The sequence below is a fragment of the Ovis canadensis genome, chromosome 8 (assembly GCF_042477335.2).
Source record: "Ovis canadensis isolate MfBH-ARS-UI-01 breed Bighorn chromosome 8, ARS-UI_OviCan_v2, whole genome shotgun sequence".
Classification (NCBI taxonomy): domain Eukaryota; kingdom Metazoa; phylum Chordata; class Mammalia; order Artiodactyla; family Bovidae; genus Ovis; species Ovis canadensis.
In genome coordinates this window covers 95,891,246-95,915,655 of record NC_091252.1, presented here as the reverse complement: position 1 = coordinate 95,915,655, position 24,410 = coordinate 95,891,246, and the positions used below count along the sequence as shown (strand labels likewise).

At 44.1% G+C, this 24,410-nt stretch overlaps 1 protein-coding gene across 1 annotated transcript in view; it reads left to right on the top strand.

The window, feature by feature from the left end:
- PLG (plasminogen) overlaps positions 1 to 24,410 on the top strand; it is a 48,434-nt gene that overhangs the window by 5,885 nt on the left and 18,139 nt on the right. Inside the window, exons 3-11 of the mRNA XM_069598865.1 lie at positions 605 to 711; positions 5,163 to 5,277; positions 7,358 to 7,497; positions 9,117 to 9,237; positions 11,010 to 11,128; positions 12,944 to 13,106; positions 13,799 to 13,944; positions 18,115 to 18,274; positions 22,779 to 22,960. Of these exons, the coding sequence (XP_069454966.1) occupies positions 605 to 711; positions 5,163 to 5,277; positions 7,358 to 7,497; positions 9,117 to 9,237; positions 11,010 to 11,128; positions 12,944 to 13,106; positions 13,799 to 13,944; positions 18,115 to 18,274; positions 22,779 to 22,960 (1,253 nt within the window). The remainder of the gene's footprint in view (positions 1 to 604; positions 712 to 5,162; positions 5,278 to 7,357; positions 7,498 to 9,116; positions 9,238 to 11,009; positions 11,129 to 12,943; positions 13,107 to 13,798; positions 13,945 to 18,114; positions 18,275 to 22,778; positions 22,961 to 24,410) is intronic.

Sequence of the window (24,410 nt, the reverse complement as noted above, 5' to 3'; positions counted from 1 at the left end):
GTGAAATCTCGGTAAATAGCGACCAAGTGGGAAGGATTCTAGGCAGAGGGCAGCCTGGCTGGGCACCTGTGAGAGGGACCGGGTCAGCTGGTGCAAAGGTTCATGTAGGAGATGGGGCTGGTAAGGAAGCCTTGGACGGCTTTGATGGCGGGCTCAGTATCCACACAGGACTAGTGCAGGGCTGGGGGGCGTGAGGGAAGGGGGTAGAATCAGAGGCATCGTCAAGGGGGAAGTTAGAGGCGTCCACGTGGACCGTCTCGGGGATGGGTTCAAAGGAGCTCAGTTGTTTCTTTCCCACACAAAGCAGATATTCTGGCGCTTCATTAAGAAAAATGGGTGAAGAAAGAATAAAGCAGTTAAAACAGAAAATGGGGAGGGGAAGAAGGTCAAGGTAGAAGAGAAAAAAAGAATATCTACCATGTTGCTGTATCCTTTCATTAGGGTACCAGGTTGAATTGAAAGTGAGTTCTGAGCTCCTCGATTCATCGAAAGCTGTCTTCAGAGTTTCTTCCTTATATATTGCTTTACACAAAGGAAATAAGAGTGGTGTTTAAATTCCTTTAAACCAAGGACTAGAATGGTGTTTTCTGTTTCTCTTCTGCAGGGCATTCCAGTATCACGGTAAAGAGCAACAATGTGTCATAATGGGCGAAAGCAGCAAGACCGCCCCAGTCTTTAGGATGAGGGATGTCACTCTATATGAGAAGAGAAGTATGTACAATGTTTTCTTCCTCCTTCCTCTTTCTCTTTCTTCTTTTCCTCCCTCTCTCCCTTCCCTCCCCACCAGCCCTATTACTATCTGTTATTTATCAGACCGGCAAGTGCAGGAGCTATGGTGCACTGAAAATGAACTTGGAGTCAGAAGATTTGGCCACTAACCCACAAGGCCAACCTGAATATAATAGTTCACTTTTTGGGTTTCGTTTCCCTTGATTTCAAAACGCAGGAATTGGATTTACAAAATCACTTCCGCCTCTATGAACCTGAAAATAAGATACTAAATAATATCTTATTTAAAGATATTAAAATACTAAGATATTTTAATTGATTATTTTAATATTTTATTTTAAGACATTAAGATTTAAATATTAAGATATTTAAATAATATCTTATTTAAAGATATAAATAAAATTTTCTTCTTATTTTTAAGAAGAAAGGAGTCCACAAGTTCCTTATGATCTTGTTTTTTTTTTCTTTTCTTCAGGGACCACGGTCTGTGGTCTGAAGCCTGGAGCAATGGCAAAACCGAGGTGTTTTCAATCTGCAGTAACACTTGAATAGAGACAGTATCCTTAGTTTTACTCGTAAAGTTTCTACTTTTCTTTCAGTCATGGCCCATATTTCCCGTAGTCTCTGAAATGGTGCAGAACTTTGAAAATGTGCAGAAGTTGCCGCTCATTTTTCGAGAGTTCCTTAAGAACTCTGGATCCTTCGTTGTTTAGGATCACGAATGGCCCAGATTCCTTCAGAAACTGTGTGTCTTCTTAGGCGTGCACAAGTTCATTAAGTCTGCACGAAGATTCAAGTGACTTATGGTGCTCTTACAGCGTCTTCCTATTCTCTGTTGTTGGTGGGGTGTCAGGACTATTTTGCTAGCAGTTTTACTCTCCAGGTATTCTGCATCACAAGTGATGAAGGCAACGAGAAACATCCTATTTCACGTATTCTTGACAACAGCTTGCAACGTTCTCTCGAGTTTCCCCACCAAACTCTAAGATTTTGAGAGGTGGTTTTTAGGTTGGGATTATATCTACGTGGTGGTTCATCTTAGCTTTAAGTAGCTGTGCACCTGTTAACCTCACGTCGGGTCCACTGTTGAGCTCTAGCTCTTGAGTCTAAAGTGCAGATTAAATCTGAAGGTTATCTGTGGACGTTTTTAGGTCTTGCAGTTAGTGGGTAAAGGAAGAGATACATGGGCTTACCCAGTCTGTCAGACATTTAAAAAATGCTGGTGGGATTCTGTGTGCAAATGCTACCATTTAAACATGTCCTCTGTAAATGGTTAACCAGAAGGATCAAGGGGGTGACCTCTAGGCTTCGTTTGGCTAGTTGAAGAGTTGCCTGTTTTCAGGGTGACGGAAAGGAGCCAAAGGTTATACAAACTGTGGCGGGTACATACAAACAAAAGAGAGGGAAAGAGTCAAAAGTCAGTCGCTTTTGGGTGCTTGTGTCTTTACTGTGGAATGTTGACCCCCTGCAAAATTACCTGCCAGCGTGTTTCTGGGAACAGTCGGTGTCAGATAAGTTTCATCTCCACTGGCCATCAGGGCCACTGCCGCCATTTGGGTCTAAAGCCGCCCTCATCACAGCAGCGGCTGGTCCGGCACCGCCCTGCTTCGAACCCTCAGTGCCCTTAGAGGAAAGTCCAAATACACACCAGTCGCTACTGGGCGCTGTGTTACTCAGCCGACCTCGCGTGCGGGGCTGATGTCTGTGCCTCCTGCAGCAGGCGGAGCACAGGCTTGCTCATCCTGACTCTCCTCTGTTCTTCCGGCTCCTCGTTGCCCAAGTTGCAGCTCGGAAACCCTCCCTGACCCCTGGCCTCTGGAATACCTTGTTTACCTTTTTGATAAGTGTAGCATATAGACTGGCATCATATATCTCGATGCTTTTGAACTGTGGTGTTGGAGAAGACTCTTGAGAGTCCCTTGGACTGCAAGGAGATCCAACCAGTCCATTCTGAAGGAGATCAACCCTGGGATTTCTTTGGAAGGAATGATGCTAAAGCTGAAGCTCCAGTACTTTGGCCACCTCATGCAAAGAGTTGACTCATTGGAAAAGACTCTGATGCTGGGAGGGATTGGGGGCAGGAGGAGAAGGGGACGAGCCAGGATGAGATGGCTGGATGGCATCACTGACTCAATGGACGTGGGTTTGAGTGAACTCCAGGAGATGGTGATGGACAGGGAGGCCTGGCGTGCTGCGATTCATGGGGTCGCAAAGAGTCGAAAACGACTGAGCGACTGAACTGAACTGAACTGAACTGAAGATATATCCGCAATCTTTATACAGAGTGTTGAGTTTAAAGCACTAGTTACTATAGGTGTGTTAGAAGTATTCTACCCAGAAAATTGATCAATTAATTTAAAGCATTGACATGTATAACACTGTGTGCTAAGCTGCCTCAGTCGTGTCTGACTCTTTGCTATCCTATGGCCTGTAGCCCACCAGGCTCCTCTGTCCATGGAATTCTCAGGCAAGAATATTGGAATGGGTTGCCATTTCCTATTCCAGGGAATCTTCTCAACTCAGGGATTAAACCTGCATCTCTCCGTCTCCTGCATTGTCAGGCGGGTTCTTCACTACTAATGCCACCTGGGAAGCCCAAGATCACTGAACTGAGCTTCCAGTGTAATATAGCAGCTTCCCACTATTTGTTTCACACGTAAGTCACTATCGTGTGTAAGATAGATTGCTCGTGGGAAGCTGCTGTATTACACAGAGAGCTCAACTCAGTGCTCTGTGTTGACCCAGGGGGTGGGCTAGGGGGCTGGGAGGGAGACTCAAGAGGGAGGAGATATGTATATATATATATATGAACATACTTATGGCTGATTCACATTGTTGGATGGTAGAAACCAACACAACATTGTAAAAGAAATATCCTCTACTAAAAAACACTGGGAAATCATAAAAGATGATACAAATATACTGTAAATAGCTTATATTTTCTTTGAAAACACAAGCTTGTGCTGGTACCTTTGGACGTAAAGCAGAGGCGTTTTTTCTTTGAATCTGGAGCCACAACAGGAGTTATCTAGAGCATTTCTTGTATAAACCACATTCACGAATTATCTACCATAATCTGTCCTTCTCTTTGAACTTGAGCAAGTATAGAGACACCCGTTAACAATCTGACTGTAAAATTCCTTTATATTTTCATGATTCCCCTTCTCTCAAAGTCATGTCAACAACACGGATGGGCGGCTCTCAGTGGATTTGGTAACAGTTTGTTTTGGCCGCACCCTGTGGCATGGGGGATCTTAGTTCCTAGACCAGGGAAGGACCCTGTATTCCCTGGTGGTGGGAGCACAGAGTCTTCACCACTGGGCCACCAGGAAAGCCCCTTGATACCAATTTAAAGAACTACTCTAGTCTTTCAACTACTTGAAACTATTTATCTTCGTTTATAAAAAAAGCTCCTTCCCCTCTTCCTTTCATTTCTCAGTTTAGATCATCTGTAATCAAATAGAGCTGTATAAAAAGTTTTGGAAATAAAAACAATTGACTCTTGGTAAACGTATAATCCAACTGGTGGGAACAGAGTGGGTCAGCACTCCTGAAAGTGGCCTGCCAGCCACAGATGCCCATCCTGGCGCATGTGGGCTGCAGGGGCACCCTTGGCAGTGTGTTTTAAAGGCAGGATGGGGCCCACTGGGTAACCAGCAAGTTGTTAAAATGGAGGCTGGTTGAGAGCATCTTTTGTAAACGTTGGGAGTAGACCACAACTGTATTACCCTCTTTGGTACTTTTTTCACACTTAAAATACCACCGTGAGCCTAGAAATGGCTTGCATCTCTTTCAGCCTCTGCAGGTCTGCCCATTCCACGAAGAAGCCCTCACCCCTTTCCATCCACTCCCTCACGATGTTATTTATTTTCTCTGTTACACGTGTTGCCATGAGGTTGTCTGTTTCACAGTCTGTGTCCTTGATTACCTTGGAGCCCCAGACTCCACTGGGATGTAAGCTCCTCTCGGATAGGACCTGTGCGGTCCTACTCCAGCACGCAGCATCTGCCCAGCACACGGGAGGGCAGGAGCTCTGGACAAAGGAATCAGTGCCCTACACTGAACTATAATTCTTTACTGTTGTTGTTTAGTTGCTAAGTCGTGTCCGACGCTTTTGCGACCCCACGGACTATAGCCCACCAGGCTCCTCTGTTCATAGGAACTGTCCAGGAAAGAATAGCGGAGAGGGCTGCCATTTCTTTCTCTGGGGATCTTCTCAACCCAGGGATTGAACCCACATCTCCTGCATTGGGAGGCAGATTCTTTACCACTGAGCCACCAGGGAAGCCTGCAATAACTCTCACACAGACTGTCTTTTTAGACAGTGGGTGACAGTGTCCTTTCTCACAACGTGACCAAGCAGTGCAGGGCTTCCTCGTGATTTTTTGTCCTTGTTGTGGAAGGGTTTGACCACTGTCTGGGCTTCCTTGCAGTCTACCTTTCGGAGTGCAAGATTGGAAATGGGAAGACCTACAGAGGGACCACAGCCAAAACGAAAAGTGGTGTCACCTGTCAAAAATGGAGCGCCACTTCTCCACACGTACCCAAGTAAGGCTTTCTCTTTTGTCTGCGTGTTCACCGCTTATACTCAGAATGATCCCATTACTTCTGACTCAAATCAGAACATGTGACCAGCAGGTATGGGGAGAATCTTATTGATGCTGGTGCAGAGCTGTTCAATAATTGATGGCATAAAAGCAGAAAATGGCTGCTTTCCATTCATTCTTGTGTACATGGTTTTTTTTTTTTTTTTGAAGATTTAAAACAACAAAAAAAAGAACAATAAATTCTAGAACATGAATTTTAGGCTGAGACTGAAAAAAGAAAAAGATGATGATGTTTACAACTGAATCAGTCTAAATCAAATGTGTTCACACCAACATTGCAAAAAACAGATTATCTTGCAACTTGCCTATTAGTTATTTTAATGTCATTTTTTATGCTTTGCCCAATATGGTATTCAGTTCAGTTCAGTTCAGTCACTCAGTCGTGTCCGACTCTTTGCAACCCCATGAATCGCAGCACGCCAGGCCTCCCTGTCCATCACCAACTCCCTGAGTCCACCCAAACTCATGTGCATCCAGTCGGTGATGCCATCCAGCCATCTCACCCTCTGTCGTCTCCTTCTTCTCCTGCCCTCAATCCCTCCCAGTATCAGGGTCTTTTCCAGTGAGTCAACTCTTTGCATGAGGTGGCCAATGTATTGGAGTTCCAGCCTCAGCATCAGTCCTTCCAATGAACACCCAGGACTGGTCTTCTTTTGGATGGACTGGTTGGATCTCCTTGCAGTCCAAGGGACTCTCAAGAGTCTTCTCCAGCACCACAGTTCAAAAGCATCAATTCTTCAGTGCTCAGCTTTCTTCACAGTCCAACTCTCACATCCATACATGACCACTGGAAACACCATATTAGGTGGTACTGAATTCTCATTAACAACGCTTATCAAGTGGGAATTTAGTGTCTATGATCCTCCCCACTCCCAAATTGTCTTTAGCCACCCTTGTGAGTTGGGCTTCCCTGGTGGCTCAGTGGTAAAGTATCTGCCCGCCTAAGCAGGAGTCATGGGTTCGATCCCAGGGTCAAGAAGATCCCTGGAGAAAGAAATGGCAACCCGCTCCATTATTCTTGTCTGAAAAATCCCATGAACAGAAGAACCTGGCGGGCTACAGTCCATGGGGTCGCACAACTGAGAGACTAAGCAACAACAACAAGATGAAATTGTGTATTCCTGGCACATCAGGGCTTATTGAGATTAAAAAGATACACCAGATGGCCAAGTCATAGAAGGGCAAGGGTCTGAGAGAGAATCTTGGTCGTCTACACCCCAACCGGTGAGGAACCTGAAGTCCCTAGAGCACCAAATCTACCAAAAACAGGTACACAGAAGAACCAGAAACAAAATCTGCCATTTTAGATTCGAAGTCTTAGGTTTTTAATCCAATTTCTTATTGCAACACAGCAGCTCATCTCTGAAAACGAGCTTCACTCCATCCTCCCACTCTCCCGTTAACTCTAGACATAGCTAAGAGAGGATGCAGAGTTTGGCATCAGACAGACCTGACTTTAAACTCTTGAGATGCTATTTATTAACTGCTCAAGCTTAGGTGAGACTTGATCTGTTTCACATGGCTGTGCCTCAGTTTTCTGATCTGGGAAGTGGGAGTATAATAACACCTTCCTGATAGGGATTTTTATGGACTACTTTAGAGAATGTATAGAGAGACTTTAGCATAATACCTCATGCAGAGTTCACACAGATAAAATGGTATTAACTTCTATTATTTTTACAGAGAGAAGGGCAACTGACAAAAGCAGCTGTTTGGCATGTCTCTTGAATTTGGCAGGCTTTGAGAGCTTTAAATTTCTACTGTGCGTAAGACACTTTGACTCTACTTCTAAGACTTGGCTGTTCACACAGTAATAACAGTGATATTAGCTACTCTACTGAACAGGCTATCAATAGAGACACTGAAAACTGGATACAAATGCTATTGGACACAGCCAAAATATAGTTGGATGACACAATCTCAAACCACAGTTGGGAAAGAGAGGGGGGTCTTATCCTGCCCTGCTGATAACATGTTGATTTTTAAAATATAGTCAAGTGACTCTTTTCCACCCTCTGCAGATTTTCGCCTGAAAAATTTCCTCTAGCAGGACTGGAGGAGAACTATTGCCGGAATCCAGACAATGATGAGAATGGGCCCTGGTGTTACACCACAGATCCGGACAAGAGATTCGACTACTGTGACATTCCTGAATGTGAAGGTCAGGGATGGCTCTAGAAAAACTTTTCCTGTTCTGCCCATTATGTGTGGAGTAATTTGCTATAAATTATCTATGGGGATATTAATAATCAATTAGTACTGTGTTTGACATCATCAAGTAATACATGACCTCTGGGAAAAGACCAAAATTTTGCACAATTTCCATTATAGATCTAAATTATCTTTATTAACATGTAGCTCAACAGGGACAAATATAAAACTAGATGTAAACTCTAGCTGCACACGTCTTATGCTTAAAGCTCTGACGCACTTTAAGCCAGAAACATATTTGCAATTCAACTGCTAGCATAAAACCACAAAATCAATACAGTTCAAATACACAGCATTAAGTTAACAGGGTAGACTTTGTCATGTTGTGGAAATCAAGCCATGAACCAGTTTTTAAGTCAGCCATCTATTGTTTTAATGGAACAATCAATTTAAGAGCACACTTCAAAAGTCAATGCCAGAAGAATGTAAAATATCCTGTGGGAAAATGTTGTTTACTTCATATTTCCTGCTACATTTATTGATGCAATAGGGCGGTGAATGAAGGTGGGGTTTGCATAACCACGTGGTTGAGCCCATACTGGCTCAGTTTCCCATCGCTTCCTCTAGCCAGCCATTGGCATTCTTTATTTATTTGTGCTCTGTGTTATGAGGTCATCTGGCCCTTTACTGACATGAGAGCATCCTTTTTATGTCAGGTCTGCTTCTGTTTTCCTTATTGCCCCATAAAAGTTCAAGTCGTATATTCTCCTGCTGGACCACATTTTATTAAGCATTGCAACGTTTCCATTTTACAAGGATGCGAGGAAGAAAAACAACCAGCATGCTTCTCAATAATAATAAAAAGAGAAGCATTGTCCCTTTAGGTGAATATTGTTCCTCTGTCGAGGTCACAAACATAAGCAAAAACCCGGGCACTAAAATCCTGAGAGGCTGCCGGCTTCTTCAGCAGTTATCCAGACAATCAGAGAGAGCTTCCCGGTGGCTCAATGGGAAAGAACCTGCCTGCCAATGCAGGAGACACAGGAGATGCGGGTTCCATCCCTGGGTTGGGGAGATCCCCTGGAGGAGGAAATGGCAACTCACTCCAGTATTCTCGCCTGGAAAATGCCATGGACAGAGGAGCCTGGCAGGCTGCAGTTTACAAGGTCACAAAGAGTAAGACGTGACTGAGCAAGCATCCATTCAATCAGAATAATTCCATAGGAATTTTTTGGAAATGAGACCTCAAATATTAAAAAATTCTAGTAGAGAATTTACAGATTCCTGAGATTATATGCAATCTCTCCCCGCAACCACCAAGGACCAGCACACGTAGCCAACCTTGAAGACAAAGTATTATGGAGTTCCTGGATTTGGTCATAACCGTAATAGTCGAGAAGGTATTGACCACATCTGCTAATTCTACCATTTGAAAAAGAGAATGACGTTTTAGATTGTTTTAGAAAATTAAGCCTTTATTGCCAATTTTGTTGCTGGGTAATTGGTGGAAAATTACCCGTGAACAAGAGGCAAAGGTATTTGAGACATTTCTAGTAATGGTCTAGTCTTTACCCTTTATTTGCGTCATTCATTTCAGTTTCTTTCTTCCTTTCTTTCCATTCTCCCCAGATGAATGTATGCATTGCAGTGGAGAAAACTATGAGGGCAAGATTGCCAAGACCGTGTCTGGACGTGACTGCCAGTCTTGGGACTCTCAGAGCCCACATGCCCACGGATACATTCCTTCCAAGTAAGTCTCCCTGGCAGTGAAATTGGATGTTTAAGCCTCTGCAATGCTATGGGTAATTTAATATTATCCAGGTATTTTAGCATTCCTCAAAAAGTGAACACCCCCAATGTTTCTGAATGTCAAAGTTTGCATTTTCCTACATGACTGCAAAAGAAGTATACATTCTTTTTTTAAATTTATTTTTCTTGAAGGATAATTGCTTTGCAGAATTTTGCTGTTTTCTGTCAAACCTCAACATGAATCAGCCATAGGTATTCATATATCCCCTCCCTTAGAAGTATCCATTCTTACTAGCCAAAATGTGGTCCATGAAAGAGGGCTGTCGCCAAAGCGTTTGTTAGAAATGCAGGGTCTCATCCACACTGAGTCTGGATTTGCACTGTAACCAAATTCCCGGCTCATTTGTAGGTGAAATGTAAGAAATATAGATACATGCATCTAGACACATACAATATACACATCCACCTGTGTGTTTTCCAAGTATTGCCCTCCTCTTTGTATTCCTTTCTTTTTCTTCATGCTGATGAGATTCAGGGCTTCCTACCCTGTGATCTGTGGGTGGGCTTTAGGGCTTTGTGAATCCCTCAGTATTTTATGTGTGTGTGTATCAGTGTATTTTTATGGGACAGAGGATCCCTAACTTTCACTAGCTACTCAAAGGGGGTCATGAATCTATAGTAGAAAAAAGAGTCCCTCATCTAGAAAGTAATGGTGAATGGTGGGGACAAATTTCTGCATCTCCTATTTCATATTAATTGTACTTAAAACACCTCCCTCTCTATAGCTGCTTCTGGTCATTCTCTTCATTTTTTGATGACTATAGGATTATAATGGGGCTTGTAAAAACTTACAGGAAAAGAGACTAAGTCACAGATTCCGGTGTGGAAAACAGCTCCCCTGCGTGTCTGTACCTCCTGCTTCAAATAGCTGTCTTAAATCACCGCTGCTGTCATTTTCTTTTCCCTGCTGCTGCTACTGCTGCTGCAAAGTCACTTCAGTCATGTCTGACTCTGTGCAACCCCATAGACGGCAGCCCACCAGGCTCCCCCGTCCCTGCTGTGCTCCAAAGAAGAAACACAGTGAAGGCCTCCAGCCTTAGAATTGGTTAAATTTACTTCCCAGATACTGGAAGAAGAAGATTGCCTAAGCCACTGCAGGTTGCTCTGCCCATCCTGACAAAGCATTTACAGTCTCAGGAAGGGGCGTGAAATGAGCCCAGAGGGACACGAGGCGTGGTGTTCATCTCACAGCCTCCGTCACTCGGTTCCCGCTGTGAGGGGGCTCCTTGGCCTGCACGTAGGGACAGAGCTTATCTGTCCCCGTTTCTACAAGTTTAAAGCTTAGCAGGATCGGAACTGGGTAGAATAGAAGGACCATTCCTTTAACCTATGAAGACACCAACTTCTAGGCTGTACTGTTTACTAAATAACTATCTCTAGCCAGTGAGTACTTTGTGTTTTAAACATTGCTATTAATTGCAGCTGACTCATTGAAGTTGGCTGACATAAGTTTTCCAGATGGCCCAAATGATAAAGTTGATCCTATTCCATGATTGTGGCACATGTAGACTGTTAGAAAATCAATCCTTGGAACCCTCAGCTGATCTTTCTTATGAGATGGTCACGCATTGAGGATACCCATTATCTGCTCACTTCCTTGGGTGCCTGACTGTGCCTAGCACACAGCGGGTGCTCAGTATTTGCTCATTTGAAATGATTCTCATCTGTGAAGGTAAATGTTCAGTGCTGTTAAAGTCCTTCTTGCATCTTCAGATTTCCAAGCAAGAATCTGAAGATGAACTACTGCCGTAATCCTGATGGGGAGCCCCGCCCGTGGTGTTTCACCACCGACCCCAAAAAGCGCTGGGAATTCTGTGACGTCCCGAGATGTAGTAAGTATGGTTCTGACCCAGTCCTCAGGGACCTTCACTTATTCTCTCGGAATCAAGAGAGCTGTGCCCGGAAAGTGCCCCACAAGTCCTACGGGATGTGATTACTCTTTTAAAGCAGTTTATTAGTTACTATATGTAATTGATCAGAGCATCTATTTTTTATGTGTTTTTTTTGGGGGGGTCCTCTTTTGTCTCTTTTGAGTACAGATGAATGTAGGCTTTTGGGAGTGATCTCCGGTACCCTCCCATTCTCTAGTGCTAAAGGCAAATCAGACCCACACCTTCTGGTACCTGGATTTCATTATCAACCAGTGAAGTGAAGGTACTCAGTCGTGTCTGACTCTGGTTGATAGCCTACCAGGCTCCTCCATCCATGGGATTTTCCAGGCAAGTGTACTGGAGTGGGCTGCTGTTTCCTTCTCCAGGGGATCCTCCCAAACCAGGGATTGAACCCGGCTCTCCTGCATTGCAGACAGATGCTTTACCGAGTTCTTTCTGATTGTAAGCAAAGTGCTGTCTCAGGACGTAGTTTTTCCGTGTGGCCAACTTGGGAGGCAGCGGCAGGAGAAGAGAGGTCTGGGGGAGAAGATGAAATGGCAGGCCTAGCGGGAACGACTTGGAAAAAGCAGTTTTATCATATTTTCCGTCTATAAGCATTTGAAGTGAGGCACTGAACAAGGACGGTTGAGACTGTTAACAGGACTCAGTGGGTCCTGGGGTCTGGCTTCCTACTCTTCACTCAGACGGTCAAGCTAAAGTGACTGAAGGGACTCAGTGCTCCCCTTATGAGCATCAGTTTCTCTTTCAGTCTTCTTTTCCCCTTGAGGCTTTCCTTCTTTAAATTGACATGTAGTTGATTTCCAATATTGCTTTAGTTTCAGGTGTATAGCAAAGTGATTCGGTTACACACATGTATCCATACATCTGTATTCTCTTCCCCCCTATTCTTCTCCATTATAGTTTATTACCTGATATTGAATATACTTCCATGTGTTATACAGTAAATCTTTGTTTATCTGTTTTACGTATGACAGTGTGTCTTAAGAATTTCTTGATTTCTCACCACATACCCTTTTCCTTGAAGACACTACTTTCTTTCTTCCCATGGACTCTCTCTGTTGTTTGTGGAATACTCGGAGTCAGTCAGTTATGTGTACTTAATGAATAATTTATTCTTCAGAAAGGAAGCTGGCTCATTGGCACTTGCGCAGATTTGGGGTAGGATACGACACGTTGAGTCTCACCATGTGTGTTAAACTGAGACTGTAGAAAACAGAGAATACAGAAAGAAGCATTTCCTCCAAGGGTCTTGTCCCTGGAGGGGTTTTTCATAAGCTGCTGCTGCTGCTAAGTCACTTCAGTCGTGTCCGACTCTGTGCGACCCCATAGACGGCAGTGCACCAGGCTCCCCCGTCTCTGGGATTCTCCAGGCAAGAACACTGGAGTGGGGTGCCTTTTTCTTCTCTAATGCGTGAAAGTGAAAAGTGAAAGTGAAGTCGCTCAGTCATGTCCAACTCTTTGCGACCCAATGGACTGCAGCCCACCAGGCTCCTCTGTCCATGGGATTTTCCAGGCAAGAGTACTGGAGTGGGGTGCCATCGCCTTCTCCATTTTCATAAGAGGGTCTCATAAACATTGATTCCACCACATTGGTTTCTTCTGAAAAATGATAAACAACATTCAAATGCAGGATTCTGGAAGGATGAGAGGGAAAGAACACAGACTGACACTCTCTGCCTTCACCTCCTGCAGCTTCTTCCGTCTGTGCCTTCTTTACGTGGAAGCACTCACTGTAATGTATCTTCCCCATTTAAGCCACACCCCCGCCATCTTCTGGGCCAAAGTATCAGTGTCTGAAGGGAAACGGCGAAAACTACGGAGGGACAGTGGCCGTCACCGTATCCGGGCACACGTGTCAGCGTTGGAGCGAGCAGACGCCCCACAGACACAACAGGACCCCAGAAAACTTTCCCTGCAGGTGAGTCCCTCTGGTTTCATTTCCTTGTCAAGGAAAGGAATGGAACTTTCCATCCTTGTCACAGGATGGACCGCAAGATCCCACCGATGTGCCTTGGTTTTAGTAACAGTAGGAACCTCGGCTTAAAGCTTTGGGGAATGAAAACTAGTCAAGTCACCTGCAAGGGAAGTGACATTTAGTGCGGGTTTTCCTAGAAAACTGGTCCTCAAAGTGTGGTTTCCCGGGCCTGCAGCATCATCATTATCAGGAAATTTGTTAGAAATGCAAATTCTGGGAGACCCTCTTGTCCATCTACTAAATCAGTGACCTCGGAGTGGGTTCCAGCAAGGTTTTGCATGAAATGTACAGTAAGGTTTGAGAACACAAATTTGAGGGCTATGATATATGCTTTAGGAGGCAAGAACAGTGTAGGAAACACCCATTGTGTTTCCAGCATACAGCACAGTGCCTGACGCATAGCGAAAGATCTGATACACAGTCAAGTAATACATTTCAATCATTCACCCAAGAGAAGCATCCTGCCATAATTCTATGGACTCCCACTCAGCTTAAGTTTCCACCCATTATTCAGTTGGTATAGTTGTAGAGAATTAGCTGGACACACCACCAGTATCACCATTAAGAAGTATGTGTGCACTTGGTTATTTCTTTAGCCTTTTGGAAAGCCAAACTCACAGTCCCTTCTTTTTCAGAAACTTGGAGGAAAACTACTGTCGGAACCCTGATGGGGAGACAGGCCCATGGTGCTATACAACCAACAGCGAAGTGAGGTGGGAACACTGCACGATCCCGTCCTGCGAGTCCTCTCCGTTATCCACAGAACGTATGGATGCCTCGGGTAAGAAGGGCCACGGGGGCTTACTGAGGGCGCCATTGCTCCGAATTTTTGTATTCCAGAAGCATCGCGGTAGCTTTGGAAATGGTTTCATTGTGTTGTGGTCAGAGAACGTGCCTTATGATTTCATTTATTCTATTTTTTAAAATTTATTTTTAATTGGAGGATAATTGCTTTACGATACTATGTTGGCTTCTGCTGTACAGCAACGTGAATCAGCCGTGAGTAAACCTATGTCCCCTCCGTCTTGAACCTCCTCCCCAACTCCTCCAGGTTGTCACAGAGTACCACATTGAGCAGCCTGTGCTATATAGCAGCTTCCCATTAGCTGTGTATTTCACATTCACTTTAGATTTGTTGAGGCTCATGTTACGGTTCAGAATAAAGTCGTCTTGGTGAATGTTTTACGTGCTCTTGAGAAGAATCTGGCTTCTGCTGTTGTTGTGTAGTGCTCTACAAACGCCGACGAGGTCGAGCTGGTTAGTCCTGTTTGGCTTTCCTGAATCCTTGTTCACTTTCAATCTCCTTTTCCGTTGGTTCCTGAGAGATGATCGGTGATGTCAGGGGCGCATCCATCTGTCTCTTTTCAGTTTTGTGTTTGCTTTACCTATTCTGGAACTCCTTATCTGGCATAGACACACTTTGGATCCTTGTCTTTGCAAAGAAATGACCCCTTTATCATTATGTACTCTCTCTCCGTGTCTCTAGAAATAGTCCTTGTCCTAAAGGCTACTTTTGCTGATATGAATAGAGCCATTGCAACTCTATTTTTACTAGAGTCTGGACGATGTCTTTTTTTCTCAGTCTTTTGAGATGTTTAGACCATTTGCATTTAATGTCATCATTGTTAACATGGTTGGATTTAAATCTACCATCAATTTAGTTATTTCTACTTGTCTTATTTGAATTTTGTTCTTTTATCTTTCTCTGATTTAAATGAGTATTTTGTATTGCCTTTTATTACTTCATTTTACTATCTATTTAATGTTTACAATACATACCTTTAACTTACATTTTACCTACAAATAATGTTATTTTCCTTGATGTAAGAAACTTACAACATTGCAATATTTACTCTGTCCCAGAATATCATGCTGTTGTTCTGAGTTTACATCTATTTTGAAAAGTCACAATAAATTGGTACTATTTTTGCCCCGAAGACTCAGTCATGTTTTAAAACAATTAGAAAGAAAAGAAAGTCTTCTATTTATTTTTATTTATTTATTTCTACCATTTCTTCTATGCTTCATTTCTTCGTGTTTGCTCTCCAATTTCCAGGTGATGGCATGTTCTTCCCATAAAAAACTTGACCTTTTCCATCCTGTATAGTACAAGTCTGTTGATGATGAAGTCTTTTAGCATTTGAATGTCAGGAAGAGTCTCTTTATACTGCCTTCAGTTTTAAAAAACAATTTTTGTTGGGTATAGAATTCTGGGTGGACAATTTTTCCCCTTTGCCACTTTAAAGATGTTCCTCCATTGCCTTCTGTTTTGAATAGTTTCTGATGGAAATCTGTGTTTCTCTGTATTTAATATTTCTTTTTTCTCTGGTTGCCTTTAGGACTTTCTCTCATTTTCAGTTTCCAGCAGTAGATTACAGTGTATCTAAGTGAGTCTATTTGTTTGCTGATATGTTTACGGTGCTTATCCTACCTGAAGCTCGCTGAGCTTCTTGTGTTTGTGGATCATTGATTTTCATTACTTTTGTAGAATCCTCAGCCATCACTGCTCAAATATTTCTCTTCCCCTGCTCTCTCTCTCTGTTTTCCTTTCTGGGACTTCAATCACCCGAACATTAGATCATTTCTTGTTGTCTCATATCTCCCATAAGCTCGTTCTATTTCTCCCCCGACTCTTTTTTTTCCCCTTTGTGTGTCAGTTCAGATAATATTTACCAATCTGTTTTCAAGTTCATTGATTATTTACTCAGTTCTGTTCAGTCTGTTAATCAGCCCATCAAAGGAATTTTTCATCTCTGATAATATGGTTTTTATTTCTAGTGTTTACATTTGATCATTTTATTCTTTTTTTTAAAAAATAGTTTTCATCTTTGCTGACATTCTTCATCTATCCATGCACATTGTTGACCAGTATTGTACTTTACTACAAAATCCGTCAACATATTAATCATAATTACTTTATAATCTCAATCTGATAATCCCATATCTCTGGGTGGCTCTGATAGGCATGAAATTAAAAGATGCTTACTCCTTGGAAGGAAAGTTATGACCAACCTAGACAGCATATTAAAAAGCAGAGACATTACTTTGTCAACAAAGGTCTGTCTAGTCAAGGCTACGGTTTTTCCAGTAGTCATGTATGAATGTGAGAGTTGGACTATAAAGAAAGTTGAGCACTGAAGAATTTATGCTTTTGAACTGTGTTGCTGGAGAAGATTCTTGAGAGTCACTTGGACTGCCAGGAGATCCAACCAGTCCATCCTAAAGGAGACCAGTCCTGAATATTCACTGGAAGGATTGATGTTGAAGCTGAAACTCCAATACTTTGGCCACCTGATGTGAAGATCTCACTCATTTGAACAGACTCTGATGCTGGGAAAGATTGAGGGCAGGAGGAGAAGGGGATGACAGAGGATGAGATGGTTGATGGCATCACTGACTCAATGGACATGAGTTTGAGTAAACTCCAGGAGTTGGACAGGGAAGCCTGGAGTGCTGTGGTTCATAGGGTTGCAAAGAGTCAGACATGACTGAGCAACTGAACTCAACTGAACTGAACCTTATAATCTCAATCTGATAATCCCACATCTCTGGGTGGCTCTGAGTCTGGCTCTGCTGATTATTTATCACTTAACAGTGGCTTTTGGCCCCTGTTTGTGTGTGTGTGTGTGTGTCTTGTAATTTTTAATCAATGCTTGGATTTACTTGTAGAGAAATAATAGCTATTGAAGCAAATATTATTTATACTTTGAAATGGGCAGACTTCTTTTATCAATATGCTATGTGGGTCACTGAATTAATATAATGAGAAGATAAAAGGAATTTAGGTTTTGTTGATGCTGCTTTTCCCTATGTGAACCGTAGGTTTCAAATCCCCCCAGTGGCGAGGTGTAGTCAGCTTATATCTAGAGTTGGGTCTGGGGTGCTGAAGAGCTTTCTCAGTATCTTAATCCCTTCTCAACTTTTAGCAATCAGTAATGCCTGCACCACAGAGGTGGGGGGCATGCCACACTTTGAACCTGATCCTCTTGATAGACTACTGTTTCTTGTTACTCAGTGCTGAGCTTTTGCTGGGGGCAGGCATTCTCTATCTTCTTGGTCTCCTCTCAACCTTAGACTCTGGGCACCTGGTGCTGTGCTGTGCTTAGTTGCTCAGTCGTGTCCAACTCTTTGCGACCCCCTGGACTGCAGTCCACCAGGCTCCTCTGTCCACGGGATTCTCCAGGCAAGAATACTGGAGTGGGTTGCCATGGCCTCCTCCAGGGGTTGTTCCCAACCCAGGGATCAAACCCAGGTCTCCTGCATTGCAGGTGGATTCTTTCCCAGCTGAGCACCTGGCAATATTTCTCAATATTCTTGCCCCTTCTTCTCATGGAACTGAACTCTAAGTTGTATCTGTGTTGAGTCCTGGGTGGAAGAATAGGAGACTTCTGCTTTGTGTTGGTGAAGTATCCTGGCACAGTAGAATTTTCTGCCCCTATTCCAGAGCCCTTCCCTGAGAAGCAACGGATCTTTGCCTGAGTCCTGGATGGAGGACAATTTCCCCCAGCAGCTGAAGGCTTTGGCTTTGTATAAACAAAGAGTCTGAGGAAAATGCAGAAGGTTTCCATGTCTTCCTCACTGGCACCCAGTCACCACGTGCAGCCTCTACCAAATGAATGAGTGTCTTTCTGAAGACCTGCCCAGTTTTCATGAATACCCGGGGGAGATCCATAAAAGAGAGCTTGCACATGAGTGCAAGGTCCAATTACAAGCAGTCTGCCCTGCTTATTTTTTCCTCCAAGTTTTAAATTAACTATTTACCCAAAAGTTAGGTCATGAAAGTCTTAGAATGTTCTGGAGCTACGGTTTTCTTTGCATGTCCATCTGCCTCCCAATATGTAAAAAGAGGGCGGTGTTAATTCCCAGAGAGGATATTGTTTGTGTAACAAGTTATTTCACACGTTTCTCTGTTCCAGTCATTAGTTACTGATTTCTTCTCTTTTGGTTTCAGTACCACCTGAGCAGACTCCTGTGGCCCAGGACTGCTACCATGGCAACGGGCAGGGTTATCGAGGGACGTCGTCCACCACTGTCACAGGAAGGAAATGCCAGTCGTGGTCATCAATGATACCACACCGGCATCAGAAGACCCCAGAAAGCTACCCGAACGCGTATGTCTCTGATTTTCAACCGGTAGAGGAGAGCCGCCAGCTTCAGTGTCCGTTTAAAGGGTTATGCTCGAAACTAAGAAGGAAATGGCAACTCCAGTATTCTTGCCTGGAGAATCCCATGGACAGGGGAGCCTGGTGGACTGCTATCCATGGGGTTGCAGAGTCGGACACGACTGAAGCGACTTAGCATGCATGCATGCATTGGAGAAGGAAATGGCAAACTACTCCAGTACTCTTGCCTGGAGAATCCCTGGGACAGAGGAGCCTGGTGGGCTGCCATCTATGGGGTTGGACAGAGTCAGATATGACTGATGCAACTTAGCAGCAGCAGCAGCTAGAAACTAATGTCTTAGGACCAAATTTCCTTTGGCTCGAGAGAATGAGACAAAATGTCTCAGGCAACTTGCTTTTGTGCAAACTTTCTGAAAGAAGAGAAGCTGGAGGCTGGCTCTTTTTCCTGAGCAGTGTTTCAGAAGCGGGGTGGGATAGACAGAGGGGCTGAGGTCCTACTAGTAGAAAGCTCAGAAGCATAGATGATTGAAGGCTTAGAAATAGGATCATTTCATAGCTCTTGCTTACAGATCAATGTCGTCTTTCAGCCGTGGAATTTTATCATTTCGTCCTCCAGCTCCTGAAGTGGTTTGTGTTTGCCATTGGGTAATAAATTTAAATATTTATCACCACTGGCTGATCTATGTATCACCCGACCTGTATAGACATATTGGGTCCTGAGCACTAGTGGTCTCAAAGAATGTGAATTACCAGAGCATTAAGAGCAAAAGCAGGAAGGCAGCTTAGAGTCAGAAAGTACACAGATGCTGATACGCAGAATGGACATCAGTGGACAAGGCAGTGGGCAAAATAGTGGACAAGACTAGGACTGATCAGACCAGTTTTTCTGTGACACATGGCTGTAAAAATATGGGAAAATTTCACATGATGGACAACAGGCAGCATAGGACTGTGACTTTTCAGAAAGGAAAATAAATTAGATCGAACTTACAATGACCCTGGTTTTCTTCCTGGAGATACTTTGGGAAGAAAGTATCTCCTTGGACTGCAGTGCAAGGAAACAGAACCAGGGCAGACCACAGCACTCTTGCTGATCTGAGGATACAGGGGCTAGAGCTGGGGCCTAGTGAGGCAGCTTGGATTGGGTAGGCTGGGTGATCTTGAGAAGCGCTTCCCTCATAGCTCAGTCGGTAAAGAATCTGCCTGCCATGCAGGAGACCTGGGTTCAATCGCTGGGTCGGGAAGATCTTCTGGAGAAGGAAATGGCAACCCACTCCGGTATTCTTGCCTGGAAAATCCCATGGATAGAGGAGCCTGGTGGGCTACAGTCCACGGGGCTGCAAGAGTTGGATACGACTTAGTGGCTAAACCACCAATCTTGAGAAAGGATCTGTGCAGAGAAGGCACTTTGGAAATACATATGGAGTTCTCCTGAAGCCTTTGGCTGAATGCAAAGCTATACACATTGCACGGAGAGATTCTGCAGTGAACAAAGAACAGGGAACCATGAGATAAATGAAGATTACAGAACTCCCAGGGCACTAGGCGATTCTGTGTTTGCAGAGTGGAGATTCTTACGAGTCAGAGAGGAGAAACCTCAAGGGACACCTTGGCCATTCAGTAAGGAATCCAGAAAAGTCCCAGTTTATCAGTTGCTGTTGTTGAGTCGCTAAGTTGTGTCCAACTCTTTGCGATCCCAAGGACTGTAGCCCACCAGGCTCCTCTGTCCACGTATCAGTAGGGTTAGTGTATTCCTTGGATAAAAGCTATTCTAAAAACATTTGCGCAAAGATTAAAAGTAATCCTAAAAGGATCAAAATGATCTCCAAGTAAATTAATAGCCTGCCAGAAGAAAACGCGAGGGTCTAGAGAGGACAGTAACAAATGATTCCAGGAAGAAGACAAGCTACTAAAAACGGACGAAAGACTTCATTTAAAAGACGTTCCACAGGGAAAGATATGCAAATGGGCAATAAGAACCTGAAAAAATGTTCACCATTTTAGCCATCACAGAAGCAAGAGTTATAGTCACAGAGCCGCTGCTGCTCAGTAGCTCAGTCGTGTCCAACTCTTTGTGACCCCGTGAACTGTAGCCAGCTGGCTCCTCTGTCCATGGGATTTTCCCAGCAAGAATGCTGGAGTGGGTTGCCATGCCCTCTTCCAGGGGATCTTCCCGAACCAGGGATGGAACCTGTGTGTCTGCATTGCAGGCACCTTCTTTTACCACTGAACCACCAGGGAAGCCGCTATAACCACAATGAGATACTACCAAATACCCAATGGCAATGACTGTTACTAAAAAGACAAAGAGTAAGAAGCGGTTCTGAGGACGGAGCAGGGACACCTGTCATACCTGGTGTGTTTCCGTGTGTGTGTGCCGAGTCACGTCCCACTCTTTGGGACCCCATGGACTGTAGCCTGTACAGTTCTTCTGTTCATGGAATTCCCAGGCAAGAATACTAGAGTGGGTTGCCTTTCCTTCTTCAGGGGATCTTCTCAACCCAGGGATCAAATCCACGTCTCTTACATCTACAAAAAGATCTACCAGAAAGTTCTTATCAGCTTTATTCCTAAAATAACCCCAAACTGGTAGCCACTTCAGTGGTCACCAATAAGAACATGAATAACTGGTAAGATGCTCATACCATGGAATACTATTCAGAAATAAAAAGGAACCAGCTACCGATACCCTCAGATTGCAGGGGTGAAAGTCAAAAACACTGAGAGAAGGGTATACCCTTGCATGAGTCCATTCATATGAAGTTCTGGAGTAGAACTCAATAGTATTTTCCTCCAAGGGGAGGGCAGCCAAGACTGAGCAGTGACCCAAGGGAGGTTTCTGGGGGGTGATGGCATGCTCTCCGTCACAGCAGGAGTGTGGGTTATGCAGGTCGTGTGTTCATCAAAACTCGTCCATCAAAGTACCTTTATGGAAAAAAGAGAGCAGGAGCCTGTTTCCTGTGATAAGCCTTTCTAACACACCCAGTTACTTGGAAACCTGCTGATAGGCTTCCTCAAATTGTGGACCTGGGTCTGAGATGGTCACTTGTCTCTAGTCCCCACTGATACACTGTTGGATTCCCATAGAACATTGGAAGTTCCAAGTGATCTCATGAGTCACAGAGTGTGGGTCTGAGTTCCAAAGGGGAGTCCAAAGCTGAGACTTCTGAGAGGCTTTGGCAGAGTCCTTGGGAGGTCCCAGGGGTCCAAGCTGCTCAGTGAGCCCCAGGCCCCTCCTCTGCTACGTCCTTAGCCTGTTGCTTCTGACTCAGCTCGTGCAGAAGCCCTGGTCTACCCAGACGTCCCCCTTCCTCCCTTTGGCCCCACTCTCACATCGCTTTCCCCTCCATCCCCGAGCGGCTGCAGGTAGACGAGCCCGGGGCTTCTTCCTGCGTGCCCCAGAATGCATCCTCTAGAAACCTCATCCAGCTGGTTTTCCAGGAGGCTGCCACAAGCCTTCCAAACCCCCAACCCACTTGGTCTGCCTATGCTATTTACAGTAATATTACTGCCATGAGCTTTTGTTTCCTTGTAAAATACAGTAGGGCTTTCCAGGCGGCTCTAGTGGGAAAGAATCCGCCTGCTATCGCAAGAGACTGGAGTTCGATCACTGGGTCAGGAAGATCCCTGGAGTAAGAAATGGCACCCAACTCCAGTATTTTTGCCTAGAAAGTTCCATGGACAGAGGAGCCTAGTAGGCTGAAGTCCATAGGGCTCCAAAAAGTGGGACTACAACTGAACACACACACACACACACACACACACACACACAATACAATACACTATGAGTAAACAGATTAAGGGGGTTGATCTGGGAATATCATCCTCTTGTATGTCTTTTCTGCCTTGGATAAATATGTTTTAGTTCCAACTTCCATAGCCTTACTCACACAGAAGAGAAAGCCAGAGGTATAGATATATTTGTTTGTACACAAAAAATGTAAAATAGGTACTTCAAAATCTATATTGGTTATCCTTAGGGAATTTATTTAACACTCCCAGGGAAAGGAGAACATTCTGATACTTTCTGTTATACATGTATATATATGTGATCTGTTTTTATGTGCAAATGTATTACTTTTGATTATTTTTAAATAAAAATTATAACCTACTTTAAAAAACTCACCCAGATCTTTAGAAATTGAGGACCATCTGTGCCTGTGACATTATAATAATAATTGGCACCTTTGGTAACTTGGACTTCCCTTGTGGCTCAGCTCGTAAAGAAGACCTGGGTTTGATCCTTGGGTTGGAAAGATCCCCTGGAGAAGGGAATGGCTACCCACTCCAGTATTCTGGCCTGGAGAATTCCGTGGACTGTGTAGTCCCTGGGGTCACAAAGAGTCGGACACGACTTAGTGACTTTCACTTTCACTCTGGTATCTTAATGGAAATATTTCAGCCACTTCGTTGTAACATAATTCAGAGGGTGCTGGGGTGCCCCTAAAGATTCGCTCACCTCTCATGACCTCTATTGCTGTGGAATTTACAGCGGCTTGACAATGAACTACTGCAGAAATCCAGATGCCGATAAGAGCCCCTGGTGTTATACCACCGATCCGAGAGTGAGATGGGAGTTCTGCAACCTGAAGAAATGTTCAGAAACGTCAGAGCAGGTGGCAAATGCTCCTGCGGCTCCCCAAGCCCCAAGCGTAGAGAATCCTCCTGAAGCAGGTAAGAAGTCTGTGGCCAGACATCTGTGTACTCGGGTAGAGAGATGATAAGCGGTGGAGAGTCTTTTGGAGGCAGAGGCTTCATTGCTGAGGGGGGGGACTGGAGTGCTGGCTGAGTGCGATGGGGAAGGCTGCTTCAGGGCATCATCTGGGGAAGCCAGAGCTGCTCTTGCTGGCCTGAAGGGGGTGGGCGTGTCTTTAGGAGTTGAAAACTAATGGGATGAGCTTGTGGACCCGGCGGGGAAGGAGAGCGCAGGCCGAGTTGAGCAAGCAGCGTTGACATATATACAGTATTACGTGTAAGATAGATAACTAGTGGGAAGATGCTTGCAATATAATATGTGCATATGATACAGGGAGCCCACCCGGGTGTTCTGTGATGGCCCAGAGAGATGGGATGGGAGGGGGGTTATTGTTTGTTCTTTTACTCGCTCAGTCATGTCCAACTCTTTGCAACCCCATGGACTGTAGCCCACCAGGTTCCTCTGTCCATGGGATTCTCCAGGCAAGAATACTGGAGTGGGTTGCCATTTCCTTCTCCAAGGGAGCGGGGAGGAAGGCTCATAAGGGAGCATATATATATATATATATATATATATATATAAATTATATATATATATAAATTATGATTGATTCACATTGTTACATGGCAGAAATCAACACAACATTGTAAAATAATTATCCTTCAATTAAAAAAAAGTGGCAGATTCATGTTGATGTGTGGCAAAGCCAATACAATATTGTAATTAGCCTCCAATTAAAATAAATAAATTTTAAGAACTCTCAAAAAAACAAATATATATATTTGCAGATATATTTGTCTATATATTTGTAGCAGATATATAGTATATATATACTATATATAAAGTAAATGAACAAGAAGGTCCTACTGTATAGCATGTATCATATCAGAGAACTATATTTAAAATCATATTTGTATATGAATCACTTTGCTGTACACCAGAAACTAATACAACATTGTAAAATCAATTACATTTCAATTAAAAATGGCTTATTTGTAAAAAAAAGAAAAGTAATTAGCTGTGAGGGATGGATACAGTTTTGAGCCTGGGTGGATTGAGAGGTTGATGATGGTGGCTGAGATGGGACATTCTAGAAAAGCAGATCTCTGCCTTTTGCATGGAGGGGTAGAAAGGACTGATTTGGTTTTGGATGTACAGAGTTAGGAGAGTTAGGAGGGCTAGGAGGACTGTCCATGATCACCTCCAACAAAGGCTTGGAGAGAAGCGGACATGCAGCTCCAAGGGTCTGGGGGCTTGCGGATAAGCATGTCAGCCGAGTGGGAGGCAAAGGATAACCAGGCTCTTCTCCACCTCCCCGGCATTTTGCCTGCGTGTTGCCCCACATGCTGAGCCTCTGGTCCTGTGGCTGTCAGGCGGCAGGAGTGCTCAGCCCTCCAACAGGGTGAGGTCACAGAGGGGACAGACTCT